Below are 26059 nucleotides of genomic sequence, written 5' to 3' on the forward strand. Positions count from 1 at the left end.
TCCACTGTCAAACAGCTCTTACTGTCACAAAGTTCCTTTTAATGTTTAGGTGGAACCTCTTTCCCTTGTGGTGTCTCATTTTCTCTGTAGCAGAAAAAGCAAGCCTTCTCCTTGCGCAAAATGACACCCTTTCAAATATTTAATCACGGATATCATAGCCACTCTTTATCTTCTTTTCTCCAGGCTAAACATAACCATTTGAATCTCTAGTTCAGTAAGGCATTATTACTCTCCAGTTTCTAAGGATTCTAAATACTCCATCCCAAACTGCCTATTCTAGGATTTTGTGGAATGAAGCCATGGAGATTAATGCTTTTCTCACTCAAATGGTAATCAATACATCCCTGAGCAAGTTTCCTACCTTTTTTGGTGCATCTTCCATCCTTTTAAGGCTCTGGAGAATCTTCTTGGGGGAAAGACCTCCCTTGGGCCTGCAATGGCTCAGAGAGGGACCAACAGTGGCAAAATGGCCTCCACTTTCCAAAAGTGAAGCTGTGGGATGCTGAAGGGCAAAATATTATTTCATTCCGCCCCCCCCCCCGCCCCCCTCCCAGGCAATACAATGTTGGGTTGCCCCTGAGAACTCCTCCAAACCCCATCAGTAGTCCATGCCTGTCTTATAGATGTTTTAAGGCTGCTCCCTGGCACTTGACCCTCACCAAAATTGGAGTCCAGGTCCCAGCTCCTTTGCTCTGCCTTTGCCAATGAATTATTTGTATATTGATTATCCCGCCTTTCTCAACAAATGGGCCTCAAAGTGTCCCTTTTATGCATCACACTCTGTGGGTATATGTTTGTGATAAAGAGACAGACGGAAAGTGAAAAAGTGAAAGGCAGGGAAGAGATGCTGAAAATGAAATGCTGATGGGCAAGAAGGAAGGTTAGAGAGCAGAGGGAGAAAGTGAAGGGGATCAGGCCTCTGGGAGCCAGGAGTGGAAGGCAGGAACAAAGCCAGGATCGCCTAGCTCTGTGCGGAGAGGAAGGGACCCCTGGGAAGGGCCAGGAGAGGGGCTTTGGGGATTGGGAAGCAGTTCTGACAGATTTTAAGAACTGGTTTCAGTGAACTAATGAGAACCGGCTCAGGTCCTTGTTTTCAGACACATTAAGTGGTTTTATTTAGCAATTATGAGTAATATTTAGGAAGGACGGAAAGGAGGACACAGTTAGAGAAAAAGCACTTTTATTTTCCAACCTGAGGTTGCTTAGCTGCCTTTTTGGTTCCAGAGGCCCTTTGTTACCCAAAATGCTGGAGTCTGGGGAGGACACTTGCAAGTGCTATGCTGGGGGGGGGGGGGGGGGTTGGTACTTAGCTCAAAGAAGAGACATAATTTTGTTCAGGCAACAGTGACCTCGGAGGTCAGCCCAACTATACCAGGCACGCAATCTCACATAACTCCAGAGGCATTTCAATTGGGGTTTTATGTTTTATTTAGGGAAAAAGCAAAATACATGCACGCATGCACGCGCGCACATACACACACAAGCATTCGTACATACACACAAGAGGTAAGTAACAAAGGTGGGATTGGTGAATAATGTAAAGCTATACTAATGGTAATACATTACCTAGAATGTTCTTGATTCCAATTGCTGAGGGTCCTGCAAGGGAACGGAAAGTGGTTTTGTTGAGTATATTGAGGCGCTTAGCCATGTAAACCAACAGAGTTTCTCTCTGCAACGGGACTGACGCCAAAGAACAGTAAATATCGGGGCAGACATTTACACTGAAATTGTTGGTTACAGACAGAGACTGAGGGTTCAAAATGGTTTAAATCGCTTTAGTATGTTTCCTGGGTGGGGAAAGAATTGTCTGAATCCAAACTGAATGCAACGGATGCTTGATGCAAATACCTCAGACAAAAGGGATTAGCACACCGGCTCTCAGGTCCTTCTTAGCTCTGAATTCCAGTCCTGTTCATAAGCCAATGTACAGCGCAATCTGAAAGCAACACTTCCAGATGCAGCTCAACAATAACATAGCAGAGTATGGAAACAAATATCCAGATATAGGTTTTGGCAATGCACTGACTACTGTCCACACTTAAAAGTAATTCACAGACACAGTTGATTTCACCCAAGTCCTTGGAGGTTCTCTATCCTGAGTTGCAAAATAATACAAATCTTTGCAAGCTCTCTGACTTCCATCAGCTTCACCATCTCTTGTACACACAACTCCATTCCAGTCTACACCAATCTGCAGATGAGCTGTATAGTGTATTGGTTGTGAGTCATCTGGTGCAAAAGAGCATGAAGTGACCTCTGCAGTTAGATTGCACCATGCTTTGGGCTCTGACTCAGTACTCTATGGCAGCCTCATAGGAAATGATGCCACTTGTCAATCAAAATATTTTAAATCATGTTTAATGGAATATTTTTTCAACAGCCCTTTGACTATCTGCTTCGACCAATTCCCTTAAGGCAGTTCTACTACAATCTCTTCTTTGCTCCTGTCAGTAGGGATACAATTGTTTCATGGATTTCGGGACATCTCCAATAGTGTCATGCTCGGGTCACTCTCACCAACTTTATTAATTTAATATCAAATAGGGAGGGTTCAGCAAGGGCTAAAAATTGGGGTAACACCCTCCTCTCTTAATTCTGATATTCATTCTTGACTGTGATTGCCCTTCTTTACAGAAGAACTTGTGAGTCATGAGAGAGTCCACACAAGAAAGAAGTCACATAAATGCCAGCACTGTGGGAAAAGAATTGCTTACAAGTCAATCCTAGTGGCACATGAGAGAGTCCACACAGGAGAGAAGCCATACAAATGCCAGCATTGTAAGAATGGTTTTTCTTCAAAGTCACACCTAGTGATACATCAGAGAGTCCACACAGGAGAGAAGCCATACAAATGCCAGCATTGTGGGAAATGTTTTTCTCAGAAGTCAGACCTAGTGAAACATCAGAGAGTCCACACAGGAGAGAAGCCATACAAATGCCAGCGTTGTGGGAAATGTTTTTCTTCAAAGTCCCACCTAGTGATACATCAGAGAGTCCACACAGGAGAGAAGCCATACAAATGTCAGCATTGTGGGAAAAGGTATGCCTACAAATCAGTCCTTGTCATGCATCAGAGAATCCACATAGGAGAGAAGCCATACAAATGCCAGCATTGTGGGAAATGTTTCTCTCAGAACTCAAGCCTAGTGACACATCAGAGAGTCCACACAGGAGAGAAGCCATACAAATGCCAGTGTTGTGAGAAATGTTTTTCTTCAAAGTCAAACCTAGTGACACATCAGAGAGTCCACACAGGAGAGAAGCCATACAAATGCCAGCATTGTGGGAAATGTTTTTCTTTCAAGTCATACCTAGTGACACATCAGAGAGTCCACACAGGAGAGAAGCCATACAAATGCCAGCATTGTGGGAAATGTTTCTCTCAGAACTCAAGCCTAGTGACACATCAGAGAGTCCACACAGGAGAGAAGCCGCTCCAATCTCAGCAGTAAACTAACATTGTTTTTGTCAATAAGAAATACAAAAAGGATATTTTCAATCCAATAATGCAAAGAAATGCCCTTGTGATTTTGTGTGTTACGTTTGTCTGTCTATATGTCTGTTTCTATTTTAAAGTTATAGTTTGTTAAGTTTAATTGCTATTAGTGTAGATAATTGCTTCAGGTTATAAACTTGGCTGGGGATTATGGGTCATGGCATAGGTCAGCTAGATGGGGGGTGCTGGGATTATTTTACAACTGGCTAGAATAGTTATGGGAATGATAGCTTTTGGAAAGTGTGGGATGTTGTCTGAAGAAAGGTGGGGGCAGGTATTAACAGAAAGGGGTCTAATTTCTGGGAATGGCAAAGGGGGCCTTGTTCCCTTTGGGGCATAGACTGTGCGACTGTGGAGGTGGAGGCTAGGATTGGAAGATGGTGGGATTTTAGGTGTTGGGGTTTCAATGTATTCTTTGTCTTGGGGAGGGCAGTTCTGGTTTAAACACTGAATTTCTGATGTTTTCTCAATAAAGTTATTTGTTGTTTCAATGTGTTGGACTCTTTGTTGTGCAGAAGTTCTGAATTTACACAAAATACACTTTTTTCTCTCATCAGTCCTCAGCTCCATTCCCAGCCATAAGCAGAAAAGAGGCAAACACACACAAACACATACCAAAGAGACAGATAGAGCTCTATGTACAAAGCAGAGCCTTCCTTCCTTCCCTTTCCCTCCTGAGTCCAGCTCCTCCTTGGGCTCCATTCTGGCATCCTCCAAGTCTCCTCAAAGGAAGGAAGGAAGGAAAGAAGGGTGCACTCCTTCCCTTTCCGCAAAGGCTGTCAACAGAATAAGCCTCAGCAGCAGCAGCAGCAGCAAGGCCCTGGTGATCCCTGCGCATGCTCAGGAGGGGCCTTTGGGGCATGTGCACATGCTCAGTCTCAGGCCCTGAAGCCATTGCTGCCCTCACAGTCTGTTCAGAAGGAGGAAGAGATGGAAGTGGAGGAGAGAAATGTATGAGAAAAAGGGGGCAGGGGGCACTTGAGGAGAGACATGGCCATGGGGGGAGGGGGCAGGGTCCTTTAGATGTAAAAAGGGCTTTGAGGAGCCCCTCCCTCCTGGAAAGTGGGGCAGAGGAGAGACCCTCCCTCCCTTCCTCCTCATTTGGGGGGAGATAAGGGCTCGCAAGCCCCCCTCTTTGGTCTTCCAATGGGGGCACCCTCTTTATCTCTGGGAAGAGGGGAGGCTCCCAGTCAAAAGACTTTTGTGACAAATAAAAAGCATCAGATAGCATAGGCTTCAATAGCATTGGAAACAACAGCTTTCTGGTGGGAAGGGGTTTTCCCTGGGGGAAGGGGGCTCTGTCTGTGGGGGAGAGAAGAGCCAAGAGCAGTTAGATAGAGGGAGCTCAAAGCCCCTTCTGGGGAGAGGGACACCCCCCTGGCAACTAGGCTTAGAGGCCCACAGGATCTGGATTAGCCCCCCCACACACACACACACATCCTTTCCTTTCACAACAACCCTGCAAAAATCAGTCATCCTCCTCTGGGAACATGCAGAAAGGACATGGAAGCCATTGTTAGTTCTTTGCCTGAAAGCTCCCTTCCTTGAAGGGATGGAGGTTAAAGGAAGGAAAGAAGGAAAGTGCCAAGGGAAGAGATGGCATAAAGGGGGCTGCTGAAAGACAGGGGGCATTTGGATAGGATTCCCTCAGCAGCCATTTTGGGAAAGAGGGCTCTTCCTCTGGACAGAGAGACAGAGAATGTGCTCATTTGAGGAAATGTTAGGGTCCCTCTATTGGGCCAGATTCTCCTCTGCCCTGGAGCCTTCTTTTGAAGCCCCATAGATAGGGAAGATCTAGACCATGGCCTCCCCAGGAAAGGAAGCCCCCTCCCTTTGCAGGCCCCATAGACGGAGGGAAGATAAGAAGATGATAAAGAGGGGAAATCCCCTGGAGTGGACGGATTTACAGCTAGATATTATACAATATTTCAAGGGGAACCAGTGGATCCACGATATAAATGGTTTAATCCTATTAATGCAGAGGGGATTCCAGACTCATGGGAGCTAGCGAGTATCACTTTAATTCCCGAAGAAGGAAAGGACAGCTTGTTAATGACTAATTATAGACCAATAAGTTTGCTGAACACTGATTATCAGATATTCACAGAAATACTTGCCAGCAGACTGAAGGGAATTTTGAATTCGACAATTGGGATGGAGCAAAACGGGTTTTTACCGGGCAGACAGATTAGGAACAATATCAGAACGATTATAAATTGTCTTGAATTTTACCAGGTCAATAATGAGAAAAACTGTGCCATCATTGCTATTGACACGGAGAAAGCCTTCGACAGCGTGAGATGGGATTTTTTGATAGAAGTGGTAAAAAGTATGGAAATGGGAGACAATAAGGCAAATATATAATCGGCAAAGAGCTTACTTAATTATCAACGGAGAAAGATCCTAATGATGTGTGATCAATAAGGGCACAAGGCAAGGATGCCCGATATCACCGCTCTTATTCTTAGAAGTGATGGAAATTTTGATTTCCTCTGTTAAAGGTAATCCAAATATAAAAGGGATTAACAGGAAAGGAAACCAAGATAAGAGCGTTTGCGGATGATGTGGTAACAGTTTTGGAGGACCCAAATCGAGGCAGAGAACCGCTGCTACAGGAGCTAAACATTCGGCAGATTCACAGGACTGAAAATCAATACAAATCAAAAAGATCAATTTGATAACTAAAAATATGACTGGAGAAGAGGTAGAGGAATGAAAGAGGAAACCGGGCTTCCAAGTAGGAAAGAAACTGAGGCACTTAAGAATTTGGATTTCTAAAGACAATAATTATTTAGGGGTATGGAAAGACATAAGAGAAAATTTAAGGAGATGGAGCTGGTTAAATCTTTCACTACTAGACAGAATTGCCGTAATCAAAATGACAGTTCTACAGAAGATTATGTTTCTGCTACAAAATTTGCCAATAGAGATTAAGGATAAGATATTTAAAGGTTGGGAAGCCGAGCTAAAAAAATCCATATGGAAAGGACACAAACCTCGGATTAAATGGGAGGAGCTCGAAGATGCTACAGAGAGAGTGCTATTCACTCCCAGACTTCAGATTATATTACTGGGCATGTAATGTAATTTGGATCCAAAAATGGATTAAATTAGAGGACAAAGAAATGCTTGATCTAGAGGATGTGCAGTTAAGATTTGGTTGGCACGCCTTCTTATGTTATGAGAAGTTGGGGATGAATAAAGATGTCAATAATCATCCAATGAGGAAATCTTTACTACTCACTTGGAGCAAGATTAAAAAGACATTTTATTGTAAGTTACCCCTTCGGACATCGGCCCAGGAGCCACTCTTCGGTAGATGGATAAGCATCAGTACTTGGCTCACTTACAAACATTGGCTTAAGAAGGATCAATCAGGGAATTGGTCGATAAGATCTAGGGAAGATATTAACAAGGATGGACATAATATACAGTGGTTTAATTCCTACCAGCTAAAACAAAGATTTCTGGTAGACAACAAAACAATAGGGATCGAAGCTAGACTAAACGGATTGGATGATTTGTTCTGGCAACCTGATAAGAAAAAGATATCCAAATTACACAAACTACTGTTGAGCAGGAATATGGAACAGGAGACTGTAAAAGAGTATATGGTGAAACGGTCGCAGGATATGGGATGCAAAATAGAAATGGAAGAATGGCAAAACGCCAGGAATAGAACAAGTAAATTTACAGTAGAGCAGGATCTAAAAGAGAATCACATGAAAATAATGAACAGGTGATATTACACCCCTTGGAAGCACAAAAAAAAAAAAAAAACCCTATAAATTAGCACAGGGGAATTAATTGTTGGGGGTGTGATTGTAAAAAGGGAAACATCTATCATATATGGTGGCGTTGCAGGGAAATTCAGAAATTTTGGAAGAAAGTACATGACTCAATACAGCAGATATTGGGAATAAAATTCCCAATGAGCACTAAATTGTACTTACTCAATATAACTTGGATTTTAAGCCCTCAGGACGAAAGACAATATTGGAGGATTATATCTTGTAACAGCAGCTAGAATTGAAATAGCAAAGTTATGGAAGTCAGATGAGACCCCAAGACGGGAAAATTGGATGCAGAGAGTTAATGATTACAGGGAACGGGACAAACTCTCTTGTAGGGCTCAGAATTACGATATGGAAAAAGAGAAGAGGAATGGGAAAAGAATGGAACTGAAATCTGAAGCTCATTGAGGTCTGAATTAACTGGAATTGAATCTACAAAGTCTGTTCTTCAAACATTTCTTTAAATGTGTATCTTTATTTCCTGATTAATTATAGGTCAGTAGAAGAAAGTTTGAGTCTCCTGCTTAAAGTAAAGCATGATAAAGAAGGAATCGAATACTGCGAAGTTATGCATACGTTATTTTGACAATAGATAAGAACATAAATGAAAACTGATATTATCAATAAGCAATTGGGATATATTGTGTTCATACATTTTAGATTTGTGCATAAAATGTGTGTTTAAAAGCAGGGTTCGGTTATAATATTATGAAAGTGAGCTCTTTGAAAGGCCAAGAAGACAGAAAGCAGAAAGTGGGTCCAAGGAAACGGAAAGATTTGTGACAGTGATGTTATGGATACTGGATTTGTATCGTTTTTTTCTATTTTTATGACTCAGAAAATAATAAAGATTATATAAAAGTCAAATTTGTAATGAAGATTACTGTGTATTGTGGGAAGAAATGGTAATATCTGGGGGAATATGTACAAAGGTTTACATTGAAAAGGGGAGGGAATAATTCCAGTTCAAAATAAAATTGGTATAGGTCAAGTATGAAGACAAATAGAGAATTATGGACTCTCATCCATAGGGTCGCCATGAGTCTAAATCGACTTGAGAACAAGAAAAGATGTAAAGACTAATTAGCCAGAGATAAAAGAGGATTATTTAAAGAAAGGAGCTAGCTGTCGCTTTAGGTTTGGAAGTTTATTCTGATGTATTTTGCATTTAGAATTATATGTATATATGGCATTCTTAGGTATGTATGGTAATGTAAATGTTGTTCATTTGTTTGTTATAAGTTATATGTATTTTAAAACAATAAAGATTTAAAAAAGAAACCTTCTGGGTGACCTTGGGGAAGTCGCACTCTCTCAGCCTCAAGGGAAGGCAAAGGCAAAGCTCCTCTGAACAAATCTTGCGAAGAACAACCCAGGATAGCGTCGCCATAAGTCAGAAACCACTTCAAGACACACAACAAAAACAACGGTTGTTTTAATGGTCAGAACCTGCCTTGTGTCCCAAATTCAGGGGGAGCAGAATATTAATGAAAACGGCAAGACTAAGAAGGAGTCCCAAATCCTGAGAGCAGCCCCCAAGCAGCCCTCTCCTGCCTTCCCCCCAAATGCACCTGAGAGGTCCGTGGGACAGCAACCAGGGCCTCCCCAGAAGATCCCAAAACCAGGACAGGTTTCATGCAGGAAAGTAGAGGAAGATCGGTTGCAAAAGACGTATCTGGCACATTTTTTGAAGGAGGAAGAATGAGAGTATTTCAGATGACAGCCTGCTCCATTGTGGCTGAGGAAGACCTCTAGCCTTGAAACATCTTCCATCAGTTCCCAAAGACAGGGATAACAGAACTTCATTTAGTTTCATATCATCTATTTTAGCATGTCACCTAGAGCAGGTATATTGGAGGGAGTTTGTGTCTTGTAATTGTTCCTTTTGTTGTTTTGTTGTAGCCCATTCTTAATTATATGTATTGTCATTGTACTGAAGCCTTTGTGTACCTGTACTCACAATTGCCCTTGTTTATATTATTTTTTGTAGAAGTCATTCTGTATTACCTACATTAGTAGGTTATTCATAGTAATAAACTGAAATTAGTTTTTACATTATCATTGTTTAGATGTTATTCTGCATTATATCAGTATGTTATTCAGAGTAGATAAATTGAAGCTGATTTGTGTATTGTAATTGTTCTTTGTATACATACCTTTTCTTCTCATTACATAGCATTACTTTCTTATTACATGTTTCATGCTCACTTAGAATCATAGAGTTGGAAGCGAGTACAAGGGCCATCCAGTCCAACCCCATTCTGCCATGCAGGAACTCTCAATCAAAGCATCTCTGACAGACAGCCATCCAGCCTCTGCTTAAAGACCTCCAAGGAAGTGGACTCCACCAAAATCTCCGAGGGAGTTTGTTCCATTGTTGAACAGCACTTTCTGTCAGGAGGTTCCTCCTAATATTTAGGTAGAATCTCTTTTCCTGCATTTTTCATCCATAGTCCCTGGAGCAGCAGAAAACAATCTTGCTCCATCCTCACTATGACATCAAATATTTAAACAGGGCTATCATACCACCTCTTAACCTTCTCTTGTTCGGGCTAAACATCCCTAGTTCCCTAAGTCCTTCCTCATAGTGCTTCATGGTTTCCAAATCCTGTATAAAGATTTCTGCTTCAGACTCAAGCATGGCCTTTCCTCCTCTTCTGTAAAGAACACTGTGACATCTCCAAAGGTGATCTGCAATAGAAAATAGCCCTCATCCAGAGAGTGATTAAGGAGGGAAGCACAGGGTGAATCCCAAATATGATTTGATCACTTCAGGATATCAATAAAGTGGGACATATTGGAATATCCTCCCTTCTCTTTTCCTTAGCTATCTGGATCTTCAAGAATGGGGTGAGAATAGGGTTGCCATAACCCGGCGGCCCCCGTGCCATTCACGGTTTCGGGGGGCCCCTCCCGGTCCCGGTCTGGTTTGGGCCCCCACCCGTGCCTTGTTCCCGGTTTGGGGGCCCGCTCCAGCCATTGCCGCTGCTGCTAATGCGGCTGCTGCGGCGCCAACCCACCTCCTCCTCCGGCTCCGCCTTCCTCCTCCTCCTCGGCGGGCCGGCGGCAGAAGCGCCGCCGCCACCGCGCCCCCACTGGGAGGGCTTGTGCGCCTTGGCACGCGCCGCCCAGGCCTCAGCAGGGGCCAGTGGCAGCGCGCGCTGCCCAGGCCTCAGCAGGGGTCAGTGGCAGCGCGCGCGCCTGCCCATTCCCTCTGCACACGCCTGCCTGCCCCACTTCCCTCCGCACGCGCGCACCTGCCTGCCGCACTTCCCTCCGCGTGCGTGCGCGCGCCTTCCCCACTTCTAGGAGGAGGAGGGGGGAGAGGAGGAGGAGGAGGAAGGAGCCGGGGGAAGGGTGCCTGAAGGCCAGGACACAATTGGGCCAGAGGAGAAGGAGGAGGAGGAGGAGGAGGAATGCTGAGTTAGTGGCCATTAGGGCTGCCTGGTATTTTGGTTTTTTTTAATTATTTTTAAAAATATAAAATACTTATTTTATTTAATTTTTTTAATTTTTATTATTGCTTTTTTAATTTATTTTTATTATTGCTTGTTTTTGTTTTATTTTATTAATTTTTATTATTGCTTGTTTTTGTTTTATTTTATTAATTTTATTATTGCTTGTTTTTATTTTATTTTATTAATTTTTATTATTGCTTGTTTTTTATTTTATTACATTAATTTTTATTATCAAATATATACACCCCTGCCTTGTTTTTTATTTATTTTTTCATTATTTTTTATTATTAAATATATGCAAGTGCATTTTTTGTGTATTTATGGTGCTTTGAATGCTAACAAATGCCTTTCCTGGACAATTATAGTGGTGGTGGTGGTGATGATGATGATGATGATGATGATGGTGATATTGATATCAACAAGCCTCTGAGGCACGGCCAATGTAACTTGCTGTGATTTTTACAAACTCATGCGCAGTGAAGAAAAACCACAGTCCCTTGACCAAGTACACACTTCTGAGAAGTACAGTTGAACCCGAGGGCAAGTACATTTCTGCCATCTGTCTAGGAATAATACCAAAATGTCCTCCATTTTGATCATGCCTAAAAACATGCATTTATATTAACATTTTTAAAAAAAAACTCAATTTTTTGTGCGTCCTCCATTTTTATAAAAATGTGTCCTACATTTGAAAATGTTGCCCTACATTTGTCCTACATTTGTCCCGGTTTGGAGGTCCTCACTTATGGCAACCCTAGGTGAGAAGGAAAAGACAAGGCTGCAATCTTTGTTCCTGGTCTTCTAGATTTCTTGTGTGATGGGAGACATTTTTAGCACATGAAATGTTTTCCATGTAGGTCCTGACAATCTGCTTCACTAAACTGATATAAGTCTATGGCAGCCTCTCCCAATCATCCAAGTTTTATTATTTATGTATTTGATTTCAAGTCTGTTTGGTCAAGTTCTTTTACCACAAAAGGCAGAGAACACTCCAGGGCCCTCTTCCCTTCCCTGGCAATGAAAATAGGAAGACCACATATTGAATTATTAGGAATGACTTCTTTCATGATGGCTCCAAAACCAGGAGCCTCACTGCATCAAAATGGGGGACCAACTCTATCTCAAAGCCATGGGTTCAATGCTCTTTTAGCAACAGAAGAAGTCCTCCTGAGGACACTCTGAGGGCTGCCATTGGCTGGAGTCTCAGTCCCTCCCACCATCCCTGGCCCTGATTGGCTGGAAGCCCAGTCCCTCCCAACATCCCTCACAGAATGACATCACTGCTACAGAAGGCTCTCTTGACCAATCAGAGAACAAGATGAAGGTTCTTCTGGAAGCTTCCGTGAGAAGGAGATATAAGGCCTGAGAGACCAAGAGACAGTTGGGGGAATTGTGTCGGTTGGAGATCGAGAGAGAGAGAGTTAAAGAGCGGATCTTGGAAGTTAGTCTCAGAATTGGACACTTGGGTCTCTTTATTCTTTTAATAGCTTGTATGAATTGAATATTATATACTTACAAATATTGTACCTGCAAGATTCTTAATATCTTGTATGACTTATATTTCAGTTATATTTTGTTATTTACAGTAAATATCTCCTTGGAGTATCTACTACTCAACGCTGCTTTTACACATCTCTTGGCTCAGTTGATGCTTGGGAAGATCAGTAAAGAAGTAGGAATAAGGTTCCTTAACTGGTCCCAGTGTAGGTAAAGGAAACCCTTTTATAATTCACTGGATGATGGTAGCGAGATTTAAGGAAGTTAAGGGTTTGCTGGGCTAAGAGCCATAATGTCTAAATGTCTAATTAACTATTTGTAAGCCACTCTGATAGCCTTTTGTTTGAAGAGAGGGGTATGAAACTATAATTATTGTTATTGTTATTATTATTATTCCAGGGCCGCAGTTTGGCTGCTTGGACCACCGGAGATCATCACAGTGAGTCAGTTGGAAAAGCCCATCTCACTCCAGAAAATAAAGGTACTTGAGGAGTTTGCACTCTATGTCTTTCTGTAATAATAGCTACAAAACTGATAATAGCACTTGGGACATTTAGTCTTTTAAAAACAAATATGGCAGATTTAAATGCTGCTTTAAAACCTCTTTCCATCTGCCAGCTTTGTGCTGGTTTTGGGGAAAATGAGAAAGTCTTGGGAGGGAGGGACTGCCAACAGAATTAGGAGATGCATTGCAGGCTATGGACAGTTTGCGGCCAAGAAAGGTCCAAAGCACACAGCAGCAATAGTCCAGTTTGAGAGAGCTTTAACTGCCCTTTCCCAGTGCTAGGGAATGCTGGGAACTGGAGTTTATTGTGGCACCAGAGCTCTCTGACAGAGAAGGCTCAATGTCTCAGAAAACTACATTTCCCAGAATTCCCTAGCACTGATCTAGAGCAGTTAAAGCAGTATCAGATTGGATTATTGCTGCAGTGTGTTTTGGACTTAGGTGAACCTTGGCAAGTCACACTCTCTCAGCCTCAGGGAAAGCAATGGCAAACCTCCTCTGAACAACTCTTGCCAAGGAAACCCCAGGAGAGGCTCCCCAGAAGTCGACAATGACTTGGAGCCACACCACAAAAAACAACAAAGCCTCAAGAAAGAGACAGCGTGGTTTAGTGGCTGGAGCATTGGACTATGACCCTGGAGACCAGGGTTCGAATGCCTTGTTGGCCACGGAAACCCACTGAGTGGCCTTAGGCAAGAAGTCACACTTTCTCAGCCTCAGAGGGAGGCACTTGCAAAACCATGTCTGGACAAATCTTGGCAAGAAAAGCCTGCGAAGGGCTTCCCTTAAGGTTGCCATAATGTGTAAATGTCTAATTAATAATTTGTAAGACACTTTGAAAGCCTTTTAGCTGAATAGAGGGCTATAAAAACATTACTATTATTACTAAAAGCATGCAAAAGACTTCTCTTAGGGTTGCCATAAATCAGAAACAACTCGGAGGCACACAATGACAACAAGAGGAGTAACACCACTTACAGGGCTTATCACCCTCACAAGACAGATAGGGAGAAAGAAAGAAAGAAAGAAAGAAAGAAAGAAAGAAATATATTGCCAATGTTTCTGGTCAAGAAGACGTGGGAGTTGTAGTTCTCAATTCAGAGATATTGGAGGGACCTTACTGCAGGGCATATAGATTGTAGGAGATCCAGTCCAGGAAATGCATTTTAAATCCCATTGGCAAGAGAAAACGCTACTACTGCCTTTCAGATCCAGTTTGCCCCAAATCCTTTATAAGGCCAGAAACCCCTTTGTTAGAAAGCGAACCCTGAATATCTCAGGAAGGCTCTCTATCTCCCAAGGCCCCCTCCCTCCAGGACTTCCTTCCTCTCTTCCCCTCAGTCTCTCTCTCTCCCCTGAAGGCCACAAACTGACAAATGGCAAGTGCTAAGGCAGAGGCAGCCATTTTGTGTTCTGGAAGCCATTTTGTGCTGCTTGTGACTGTGGGGGAATAATGTTCTAGTTCCAGAACCTTCTCTGAGGCCTCAGTTGAACAGAGTCCTCTCTTTCTCTCCTGAGGCTCCAGGGTGAGAAGGAGGCCATGCTCCTTGGGCCAAAAGGAAGGCAGTGTGTCCCTTTGTGCCTCTGGCCCTCCATTTTAGGGGGAAGGGAGGAAGGAAGGAAGGAAGGAAGGAAGGAAGGGGTCTGAGGGGGCCCTTTCATCCTCCATTTTGGGTTCCCTGAAGGCGTCAAACTGCCAACTGCAAAGCACTGAGGCAGAGGCGGCCATTTTATGTTCCAGTGGCCATTTTGTGCTTCTTGTGACTGTGGGGAACAATGTTCTGGAACCTTCTCTGAAGCCTCAGTTGAACAGAGGTCTCTCCTGAGGCTCCAGAGTGAGAAGGAAGCCAGGCTCCTTGGGCCAAAAGGAAGGAAGTGTGTCAATTTGTGCCTCTTGCCCTCCATTTTGGGAGGAAGGAAGGAAGGAAGGAAGGAAGGAAGGAAGGAAGGAAGGAAGGAAGGGGCCTGTGGGGGTCTGAGGAAGGGGAGGCAGGGACCCAGGGCCAATGGGGAGGCTGGGCTTTGGGGGCTGGGAGAGAGAGGTGGGGAAAGAGACCCTCCCTTTGGGCCCTAGCTGGGGAGGGTCCACTGGTCCTTGCCTCCTTCTTTGGGAAAGGAGACCCCCTCAGCCCCCTGGACTCACTCCTGCCACTCATTCCTAGGGCTGGGACTCAGATGAGTTTCCTAGGCATTGTCACCTTCTGCCCTCCATGGCCATTGGCACTGACCTATCCCCATTGCCTTCCCTCCCTCAGCCCTTGGACCTCCTCCTCCTTCGCACTCAGAGCAACCCTTCTCTACGGCTGAGGAGACGGCCTCTGACCCAGGGAAGCTCCAGCCATAAAGGACTGCAGAAGAGCCCTTTCTGGGGCTGTCTTTGTACTGAAGGTAGGTCTTTATTCCTGGAGCTGAAAGAGGACCTTTCAGTCCAGGATTGTGTGGAAAGGTTGCGGCTGAGTGAGCCCATGCTTTGCAGGCATAAAGCCTCAAATTCATCTCTGGCAGCATTGTCTTCCCAAAAGGTGGAAGTGAGATTTCCAGATCCCAGACACACAGTGCGCCAGTGAGTCCTTTGTGTGGGGACTGTGTGTATGTGTTGTTTGCTAGAGCTTTGTGAGGTATTTTTTTCTCTGGGTTTATAAAATGCATTTACATAGGTCTTCACTTCCCAAAAATGAGCATAATCCAGGCTGCAATCTTCACTCATAAACCTATACATTTATAGATTTTTGTTGTGTAAGTGCAACATATTCAGCAGTGTGCATCTTTTTTAAAAATATACAAGGAAAAGTGAAGATCCCTTCAGAAACAATGCACAGAAATGTACATGCCTCAGTTTCTGTGTGGCTTTAGCAAGCAGAGGGAGAGGTGCGTACTTCATGCAACTGCTATGACTGACACACACACAAACACACAAATTTGTAATTGTCAATTTTTAAATCGCTTTGATCTTTTTGGAAATGTGGTATATACATAAATTTATTATTATTATTATTATTATTATTATTATTAACACAGCAGTTAAGCTCAGAGATTTATCTCATTTGGGAAAATGAAATGATTATTTTCACCAGTGTCTAAATGGGGAAGTGGGCGTAATGAGGGGAGATCGTAGATCAGATCCATAAAGTAATACAATTCTTATTCATCCCAGGGGCCGGTATTTCTCCACCTGGGATATAAATCATAGAATCATAGAGGGCGACTAAAATGGTGAAGGGTCTGGAAACCATGCCTTATGAGGAATGACTTAGGGAGGTGGGAATGTTTAGCCTGGAGAAGAGAAGGTTTAGAGGTGATATGATAGATCTGTTTAAATTTTTAAAGGGATGTCATATAGAGGAGGGAGCAAGCTTGTTTTCTGCTGCTGCAGACACTAGAACCTGGAACTATGGATGCAAGCTCCAGGAAAAGAGATTCCACCTCAACATTAGGAGAAACTTCCTGACAGTAAGGGCTGTTCGACAGTGGAACAGACTTCTTCCTCGGAGTGCAGTCGAGTCTCCTTCCTAGGTCTTCAAGCAGAGGCTGGATGGCCATCTGTCAGGGATGCTTTGACTGAGAGTTCCTGCATGGCAGAATGGGGTTAGACTGGATGGCCCTTGGGGTTTCTTCCAACTCTACGATTCTATGTTTCTATGATTCTATGTGGCTAGAACAGGACATTTCCAAGCCAACATGGCCAGGCAATAGTGTGGAAAATAGGCAATCTCTACGTGGGCAAAGACACTCTCTGAATTGTGACTTCTCTGCATGCAGAAGGCTGCCATGGCAATTGGGGAGGAGGGCTGGATCCCATGGAAGGGGGGCAACCAGAGAAGAGAGAGCTCCTTTCCTGCCCTTCCTGACTGGGGGCCTCCCTGGGGGATGGACAGCAACTGGTTTGGCCACTGGGAGAATGAGGGGCCACCAGGCCAGACAGCCTGACCCAGCAGAACCCTCTATGATCCAGTGTTGCTCCAGGTGGAATCAGGCTACAACTGGCCATTCACTCAGCCAGGTATTACCATAGATTTGTGGAAGCCATCCCATTCCATGCCCGGTGAGAGTGTTTGGTGCGAGGTATTGGAGATGCATCCAGCTGTGTTTCTGTAGCCAGAAGCAAAATGAAGACATTTTCCTCTGAGGGCCACTGGGGACTTTTGCAGGTTTCAGCAGATGATGGACTCATTTCACATCTAGCTATGGGGACATAACCAGGGCCTTTCCCAATTTCCCATCCCCTGATCCCCAGCTAATCTAACAAGGTATGGAGTAACTGTTGTGTAGGGGAGCTGCTGTGAGTCTATGCTAGGTCCAAGGGGCTTTGTTTGATGCAGAGGGAGGAAGGGATGCCCACCTCTCAATTGGCCCAAAGGAGGCATATGTCATGTGCGTATGTCACCAGCAGGATGCTGATCTTTGTGACTTTGAGTGCTGCAGGGTTTCTTTCCAAACCAAGCCTAACCCTGATCTCTTTTCTCAGGAACTTCATCTTGGCCCCCTTGTACACTGCTTTGCGGTATCTTTTGCTGGAAGTGACCAAAGTGCAGGCCCACCAGGAACCCCCTGCCTACCTGATGGCGGACACAGAGGCCAAGCGGAGGGAGTTGAGCTCCAAGAAGAAGAGGCTGCCGAGGTGCAACAACTCTTTGGTAAATTGCCATCCTGACTATTAGTTTCATCTGGGTCACTGCTGGGCCAGCTCATGAAAGCAAGCGGAGAACAACTGTCCCAGTTTGGCAGAGGGAGTCCTGCTTAATCCTCTGTCACCTCATTTTTTCAGGGGCTTTGAAAATGACCCATTTCTCTCTCCTGCTCCCACTTTCCCTCTTCTCCTCAGTTCACTTCAGTTACTGCAAAATGTGTTCCAAGTTCAAAAGACGTGTGCAGCCCATCAACTCAAAAGAGGGAGAGGGGAGGAGACAAAGGGGCAGGGTCTTGCCCTTGCCAGGAGTCGGAAGCAAAAGCAAACTGCTGTGTCCTTCTACACTTGTGCGATATTCATCATTAACAACTTTGGCCATCTTGAACCCCTTCTGGTGTTACTTGTCCATATGTGTCTTGCTTTCCCCATCTGTGAAATGCTGAGGGATATGGAAGCATTTCTCTGAACCTAAATTGGGGATGGGCCCAGTGGCCCTCAAGCCCAGAGTACTCTCCAGAACTGTTTTTGAAATTAGGAGAGATATGGCTAAACTCACTATAAGTCCTTGGTGACTAAATGTACTTTACATGTTGGGCTAATCAGTATCCCAATCAATCAATAATATCTCAGAAATGGTCTAAATTATATTGTTTATTATATTGTTTATTATATTGTATATTATATTGAAAGGATTCGAGACAAACTGGATCTCAAAGGCTGTAGCCTTTTGCTTTCTTGCAGAATTTAAAGTTTATTTCCTGGACTGAATTCTGAAGTGTTGAAATAATATTTGCGATGCACCATGTGCTTTCCTCCCCTTTTGCTTAGTTACTCTCTGGATAAGGCTATTTTCTATTGCAGGTGACCTTTGCGGATGTAGCAGTATATTTCACCGAGGAGGAATGGAAACTGTTGACAAAGAAGCAAAAACTTACATACAGTTCTGTGATGATGGAGAATTATGAGAATGTGGCCTTTGTGGGTAAGGAACCTGAATCCATTGATCTTCCTGTGAAGACTGAGGGCCCTTTCATCATTCACTGTCAGAGTGCTTGGTTTCCACTTATAATTATAGAATCAAAGCCAACTTCCTGACAGTAAGGGCTGTTTGATAGTGGAACACAATCCTTCCTCGGAGTGTAGTGGAGTCTCCCTCCTTGGAGGTCTTTAAATAGAGACTGGATCGCCATCTTTTGGGGATGCTTTGATTGAGAGTTCCTTCATGGCAGGGGGTTGGACTCAATGGCCCTTGTGGTCTCTTCCAACTCTGCGATTCTATGATTCTATGATCAGTTATGAGTAATATCTATGAAGGGAAGACAGGGGGGACACAAAACCTGCTTTTTCTCTAATGTTTCTTTTCCATCCTGAGCTTGCTTAGCTTCATGGCTGATTCCAGAGGCCCTTTGTTACCCAAAATGCTGGAGTTTTGGAAGGACACCCACAGATGCGATGCTTTTAGGGGAGTTTGGTACTTAGCTGAAAAGAGAGCTATAGAATGGAAAGAGCGACCTCAGGATTCAGCCCAACTGTGCCAGGCCCAGAAGCACACAGAATTCCAAAGGCATTTAAAATAGGTTTTCTGGTTTATTTACAGGAAAAGCAAAATACACACACACATACACACACACACACCTAAGCTTTCACATACGTGCACAAGAACTAGATAACAATTGGGAGTGGTCAAGAGATGTAAGACTTTGATAATGGTAATACTTTACCTAGGCGGATCTTGATTCCAATTGCTGAGGGTTTGAAATTGGAAAAGAAGTCAGGAGCTCCTGTGACAAATGGGGTTGGCGAGTGCATTGAGGTGCTTAGCCATGTAAACCCACAGACTGTCTGTCTGTAATTGGACTGACGTCAAAGAACAGCCAGTCAGGGCAGATATTTATACTGTAATTGTTACTTGGGGGCAGAAACTGAGTGTTCAAAACGGTTTAAATCACTTTAGAATGTTTCCTGGGGGGAAGAATTGTCTGAAACCAAATTGAATGCAACGGGTGCTTGGTGCTAATATCTCAGACAAAAAGGATTAGCACACTGGCTCTCAGGTCTTTCTTGGCTCTGAATTCCAATCGCGTTGAAAAGCCAATATATAGCACAATCTGAGGGTGACGCTCCCAGATGCAGCTCAACAATAACATAGCAGAGTATGGAAGCAAATATCCAGATATAGATATTGGCAATGCACTGACCACTTTCCACACTTAAAAATAAGTCACAGACACAGTTGATTTCATCGAAATCATTGGAGGTTCTCTATCATGAGTTGCAAAATAATACAAATATTTGCAAGATCTCCTCTCTGACTTCCATAAACTTCACCATCTCTTGTACACACAACTCCAATCCAATCTACACCAATCCACATATGAGCTATATAGTGTATTGGTTGTGAGTCATCTCCTGGTGCCAAACAGCATGAAGGGACCTCTGCAGTTACCTTGCATCATGCCTTGGGCTCTGACTCAGGACTCTATGGCCATCTCACAGCATATGATGCCACCTGTTTCCACTGGTTCCCTCAAGGCAGTCCCCATTCTTTGCTAGCTCCTATAAGTAAAGATACGATCGTTCTATAGATTTAGGGGCATCATCAGCAGGGTCATGCTTGGGTTACTCAAAGAAACTTTCTTAATTTAATCTCTAATAAGGAGGGCTAAATCATGTGGTAACATCCCTCCTCTCTTAAGTCTGATTTTCAGTCTCATCTGTCATTGTCCTTCTTTACAGAAAAACATTTGAGTCATGAGAGAGTCCACACAGGAAAGAAATCACATAAATGCCAGCATTGTAGGAAACATTTTGCTTACAAGTCAATCCTTTTAATGCATCAGAGAGTCCACACAGGAGAGAAGCCACAAAAATGCCTGCATTGTGGGAAATGTTTTTCGTTGAAATCAAATCTAGTGATACATCAGAGAGTCCACACAGGAGAGAAGCCATACAAATGCCAGCATTGTGGGAAATGTTTTTCTCAGCAGCCACACCTAGTGAGACATCAGAGAGTCCACACAGGAGAGAAGCGATACAAATGCCAGCATTGTGGGAAATGTTTCTCTCAGAAGTCAGACCTAGTGAAACATCAGAGAGTCCACACAGGAGAGAAGCCATACAAATGCCAGCGTTGTGGGAAAAGTTTTTCTTGGAAGTCAGACCTAGTGACACATCAGAGAGTCCACACAGGAGAGAAGCCATACAAATGCCAGCATTGTGGGAAAGGTTTTTCTTCGAAGTCAGACCTAGTAAAACACCACAGAATCCACACAGGAGAGAAGCCATACAAATGCCAGCATTGTGGGAAAGGTTTTTCGTTGAAATTCAACCTAGTGATACATCAGAGAGTCCACACAGGAGAGAAGCCATACAAATGCCAGCATTCTGGGAAATGTTTTTCTCAGAAGTCAGACCTAGTGACACATCAGAGAGTCCACACAGGAGAGAAGCCATACAAATGCCAGCATTGTGGGAAATGTTTTTCTCAGAAGTCAGACCTAGTGACACATCAAAGAGTCCACACAGGAGAGAAGCCATACAAATGTCAGCATTGTGGGAAATGTTTTTCTCAGACGTCAAGCCTAGTGAAACATCAGAGAGTCCACACAGGAGAGAAGCCACACAAGTCCCAGTAATGAACCAATATTATTTTTGTCAATAAGGAATACAAAAAATATATTTGCAATCCAGTGATGCTAAGAACAGGCCCTTGTGATTTTCCCACTGATGTTTGTCTCTCCATATGTCTGTTTATGTTTTAAGGTTGTATTCTGTGAAGTTTAGGTTTTCATTACTAATAGAATAGATAATTTCTTTGGGTTGTAAATTTGGCTGGGGATTGTGGGTCGTGGTATTGGTTAGGTAGCTGGGGGGCTGGGATTTTTTGCTGCTGGCTTTTGTTAGTTTTGGGAATGATAGCTTATGCAGTGTGTGGGATGTTGGCTGAAAAAAGTTGGAGGCCGGTATTAACAGAAAGGGGACTAGATTCTGGGAATGGCAAAGGGGGCCTTGTTACCTGTGGGGCATAGACTGTGGGAATTGGAGGTGGGGGCTAGGATTGGGTGGAGTTTTATGTTTTGGGGTTTTAATGTATTGTTTGGGTTGGAGTGGGCAGTTCTGGCTTAAAAACTGAATTTCTATGTGTTCTCAATAAAGTTCTTTGCTATTTCAACACAATGGACTTTTTGATGCACAGAAGTTCTGAATTTGCCCAAAACTAACCCTTTCTTCTCTCCTCAGTCTTCAGCTGTATTCCCAGCCATAACAACAGCAGAGACAAACACACACACACACACACACACCAATAGGGACAGCTATATTTCCAAATTAGATCCTTCCTTTCCTACCTTTCCCTCCTGAGTCCAGGAGACTCCTTTGAGGAGATCGCAATGAAACCCAAGGTTTCATTGCGATCTCCTCAAAGGAAGAAAGGAGGGAAGGAAGGGGAGACCGCTTAACCCCCGGCACATACCTTCCTTTTCTGCAAAGTCTGCCAGCGGAATCAGCAGCAGCATCTAGGCCCTGGCAATCCCTGCACATGCTGAGGAGGGGCCTTTGGGGGCATCTGTCTATGCACAGCCTCAGCCCCTGAAGCCATGGCTGCCCTCACAGTCTTTGCTGAGGGAGGAAGGGAAGTGGGGAGAGCCCTTATTCATTCAGAGGAATGGCTGGAAGGTCTTCTGGGGGGCCCTTGGGAGGTTATAAGAAGGAAAGAAGCCCCTCATCTTAGCCAAAAGAAAGGCAGGGGTACTGCCAGGCCTCCTCCTCGGGGGATACCTTGGGGCCCAGGTACTTGGGGGGTTATTATGAGAAAAGAGGGCAGGGGGGACCCTTGGAGAGAGGCATGGCCATGGAGGGGAGGGGGATACAAAGGTAAAAAGGACTTTGAGGAGCCCCCTCCCTCCTGGAAAGTGGGCCAAATGAGAGACCCTCCCTTCTGATGCCTCATTTGGGGAAGAGTTTTGTGCCAAATAGAAAGCATCACACAGAATAGGGTTCAATAGCATTGGAAACAACACTTTTGGGGGGAGGGGTCTCTGGGGGGGAGAGAAGAGCCAAAATCTAGGCCAAAGCCAAGAGGAGGGAGACAGAGGGGCCTCAAAGCTCTGGCAATCCCCTGGCAACCTGGGAACTAGGCTTAGAGGCCCACAGGATCCGATTGGGCAGCCTCCCTCACATACTTACCTTTTCCTTCACAACAACCCTGCACAGGAGGACCAAGAGAGAGACCCACAGCCCCAGAAACATCCCCCTCACGTTTTGGGAGCATAGTGAAAGGCATTAGAGCCCCTTGAAGGGATGTTATTATTATTATTATTATTTTGTTATATTCCACCTTTTCTCAAAGGAATCAAAGTGGATTACAGTAATAAAATAACATACAATTTCAGAACTACAATTAAAATTCAAAAAACCCCAACCCTTCTCCCAATTATAAGAACATTAATCAACCCTTAAAAAGCTAATAAACAGTAAGAAAATGTAAAACATCCAAAACACAATACAGTAAAAAAGTTTTTTCGAGCAAGAAATGGGTCATTTTCTGAAGGTGAGAGGGGAGGGCAGGAACGATACATCAATAACAATTTCCATAACAGTAACAATGGCAAGGATAAGTGTCATGGGGAGTCAGAAACAACTCAATAGATCTAATCCAGTCTGGAGAGGCCTGCCTGAAGAGATCTTTCCTAAAGGCTTCCAAGGTGGAACTATGAGGGACCTCATCCGGAGGTCATTCCAGAGCCTGGGAGCGGCTGATGAGAAGGACCTCTGGGTCACTGCTGAAAGTCTGGTCTTCTTGAGTTGCAGCAGGTTCTTCCCAGAGGACCTGAGTCTGCGGTGGATTGTATGGGAGGAGGCTCTCCCTCAAGTAGTCAGGATCCAAGCCAAGTAGGGCTTTAAAGGTTAAAACCAACACCTTGTATCTTGCCCGCAAACTAATGGGCAGCCAGTGGAGGGATTTAAGAACCAGTGTAATGTGGGCAGTTCTAGAAGTGCCCGTAACCAACCTGGCTGCCATATTCTGTTCCAACTGAAGTCTCTGAACTTGGCACAAGGGTAGCCCCATGTAGAGTGCGTTACAGAAGTCAAGCTGAGGTGACCAGCGCATGTACTACTGTTTCAAGGTCTCCCTGCTCCAGGAAGCAGCGCAATTGGCCTATCAGCCAAAGCTGATAACAAGTGCTCCTGACCTTTGCATCCATCTGAGCCGTCAGATGAAGTGATGAATCCAGGAGACTCCCAAACTGCGGACAGAGTCTTTCAGGGGAAGTGTGACCCATCCAGAACTGGTTGACATAACTCCATTCCCAGATTAGGGGTCCTTCTTACAGTTATAGTTGTAGTTATAGTAGTAACTGGTTATAGAAAGCACATAATGGAAAATTATAGAAGGACAGTTGGAGTGGCTTTTAGATGAAGGAGGGTGTTTGGAGAGGGGATGAGGTTGCAGCTGGACTGTTTATCAAGGAGGAGTGAAGCTGGCTTGGGAACACCGTTCTTCAAGGTGAAGCTGTCTGGGAGAAGGAAAGGGAAGTATAGGCAACCTTGGTATCTATGCAACCTCCGCTTGTGTTGCTTTAGCTTGGGAATTGGGGGCTGGCTTAGGGAGGGGTTGAGCAAGTTCCTTTGGACTTCAGACTTTGCAAAAAGGTGTTAATGGATGTTTCTGCCTGGATTCATCAATAAAGCTTCTTTTGTTTCAAATGAGTTTGATTTTTTTGAGCACAGGATTGACTCTAGATCTCACAGTTTGCAACTTCAGGCTGATGCCGCTTGCCTGAGAGATTGAGACTGTCCCATTGTGACCTCAGTCTGCTGCTCCTTACCTGAAGGATTGATACTAGCCCATTGTAACTTCAGTTTGATGCTGCTTGCCTGATAGATTGAGATGGGACTATTGTGACTTAAGGCTGGTGCTCCTTTCCTGCAGGAATGAGATGGGACTATTGTCACTCCAGACCTGGAGGATTGATGCTGGTCCTTTACGACCTCAGGCTGACGCTCATTGCCTGAGAGATTGAGCCTGGCACAGTGTGACTTCAGGACTATCTCCTTTCCTGATGGATGGAGATAGGACTATTGTGACTTCAGGCTGATGCTTCTTTCCTGAAAGGCTGGGAATGGCTCATTGTGACCTCAGGCTGATTCTTGTTGCCTTAGAGATTAAGACGGGCCCATTGTGACTTCAGGCTGGTCCTCCTTACCTGAACGAATGAGACTGGCCCATTGCGATTGTAGTGATCCCTGGGAGCAATGCCCTGTGCGTGGCTCTTACTCCCAGGGAGTCCCTTTGAACACTTCCCTTCTAGGATCTGCTAGGTCTCCCTTCACACTCCCTGCTGGGTTGAATGGGACCTCTTGAGATCCTGTAGTCTGTGCTGCCACCACCCAGTGAATCTCAATGAACTACGTTTTCCCTAAGCATACACTGGGACTTGCTAGGGAGAGAGATCTAGTTTAAGCAATCAGTAATCAGCAACCGAGCTAAAAGGCATGTGTCCGGGAGCAGAGATTGACAACAGGTACTTTTAAAGAAAGATATTTATTTTAAAGAAATAGAATAGGATATGAAGATATCATTCATGCAAAGCCTCCTTGCCTTGCAGGTACAGAAAGCATATTTACAAAGTATTCATTTCAGGCAAGCTATTTGGATAAAACATAATAAAAGCCTAGACGCGCTATCTAACACATTTTCCTAACTACTCACGCAGTGATGGGATTTGTAGTCTGTGTTGAGTTTTCAGATACAAGGAGCTGGCCCTCATGGCCTAGCTCCACTGGCATCGCTCTTGCCTGCTTCCGTGCAAGCACACCGCTGGTTTCCCCAAACAAACACAAAGATGGAGAACAAAGGAAAGCATGGTTTCCCCCCAAGAGGAGAGAGGGAGAGACAAAGAACCGCATGGCTGCAAAGGGCCTTTTAAAGATTTCCCCTAGAAAGTTCTTGAATCTCGCGGTCCTACTCTCTGATTGGTCAGTTAGACCTTGCATCAGCTATGATGTCACAGCTCATTAGCATGTGATGTCAGCTCTCATTAGCATGTACCTCCCCCTAGAATAGATTAACCCTTGTGGTTCAGGAGAAGTCCCCCAAATGACTGGAGAGCCCAGTCATTACACACCTATAAAACATCTTTACATAATTCTCCTTGTAGTTTTGACAAGCAGTAAATTTTTAGTTACTCTCCAGGAGTTTTCCCAATCCTCCAATAGTATGGGACTCCCTATATCTTGTGCCCATCTTATCATTGTATGCTTGATAGTCTCATTCTCCAGATGTAGGGAAAGGGGGAAATTTTGAGGGGGATCTCTTCTCCTGGAGTTAGCACCCATTGCTCCGTCTCCCGGTCTCCTCTGCTGGGAGGAAGGGAGAGTGTGGAATTCTGGGAGAGGCTGGCAGTTGGCTTGGAGCCTGAATAGGGTTCTAGAAGGCTGGTGGGTTTGACCTTTGGCTGGTTAGGAAAAAGGGCTCCTTCTGGATTTCCTTGGCAGGAAGGTAAGGTAGGGGCCTCAATGGGGGACCCCCAAATTTGGTTCCTATGTGAGAATGATGACTGAGGGCAAACAGCTGCCATTTTGGAGTCAATGATGGGGGCAGGAGGGTCTTCTTTAGGGAGCTAGCCTTGGGGGCTGGAAGCAAAGAAGGCCTCCTTCTCCTCCTCTTTACTCCCCAAA

General features: G+C 44.3%; 1 protein-coding gene across 1 annotated transcript; it reads left to right on the plus strand.

Annotated features, from left to right (window-relative positions):
• Window positions 1–790: 790 nt before the first annotated feature.
• LOC149282460 (uncharacterized) lies at window positions 791–21512 on the plus strand. Its single transcript, XM_089498167.1, has 3 exons — window positions 791–818; window positions 2638–3401; window positions 20200–21512. The coding sequence occupies exons 1-3, from the start codon at window positions 791–793 to the stop codon at window positions 21013–21015; spliced, it is 1608 nt and encodes a 535-aa protein (XP_089354293.1). The 3' UTR covers window positions 21016–21512.
• Window positions 21513–26059: the final 4547 nt, after the last annotated feature.

This window comes from Sceloporus occidentalis, unplaced genomic scaffold (assembly GCF_023333645.1).
Source record: "Sceloporus occidentalis isolate IW3139 unplaced genomic scaffold, rSceOcc1.0.p SCAF_114, whole genome shotgun sequence".
NCBI lineage: Eukaryota > Metazoa > Chordata > Lepidosauria > Squamata > Phrynosomatidae > Sceloporus > Sceloporus occidentalis.

Bases quoted from the DNA above. Each gene is read 5' to 3' on its own strand.
- LOC149282460 (XM_089498167.1), top strand. From the start codon at position 791: ATGTTTGTGATAAAGAGACAGACGGAAA. The intron at 819-2,637 runs GTGAAAAAGTGA...CCTTCTTTACAG, and splicing joins GATAAAGAGACAGACGGAAA to AAGAACTTGTGAGTCATGAG. The intron at 3,402-20,199 runs GTGACACATCAG...TTTGCTTACAAG, and splicing joins TCTCTCAGAACTCAAGCCTA to TCAATCCTTTTAATGCATCA.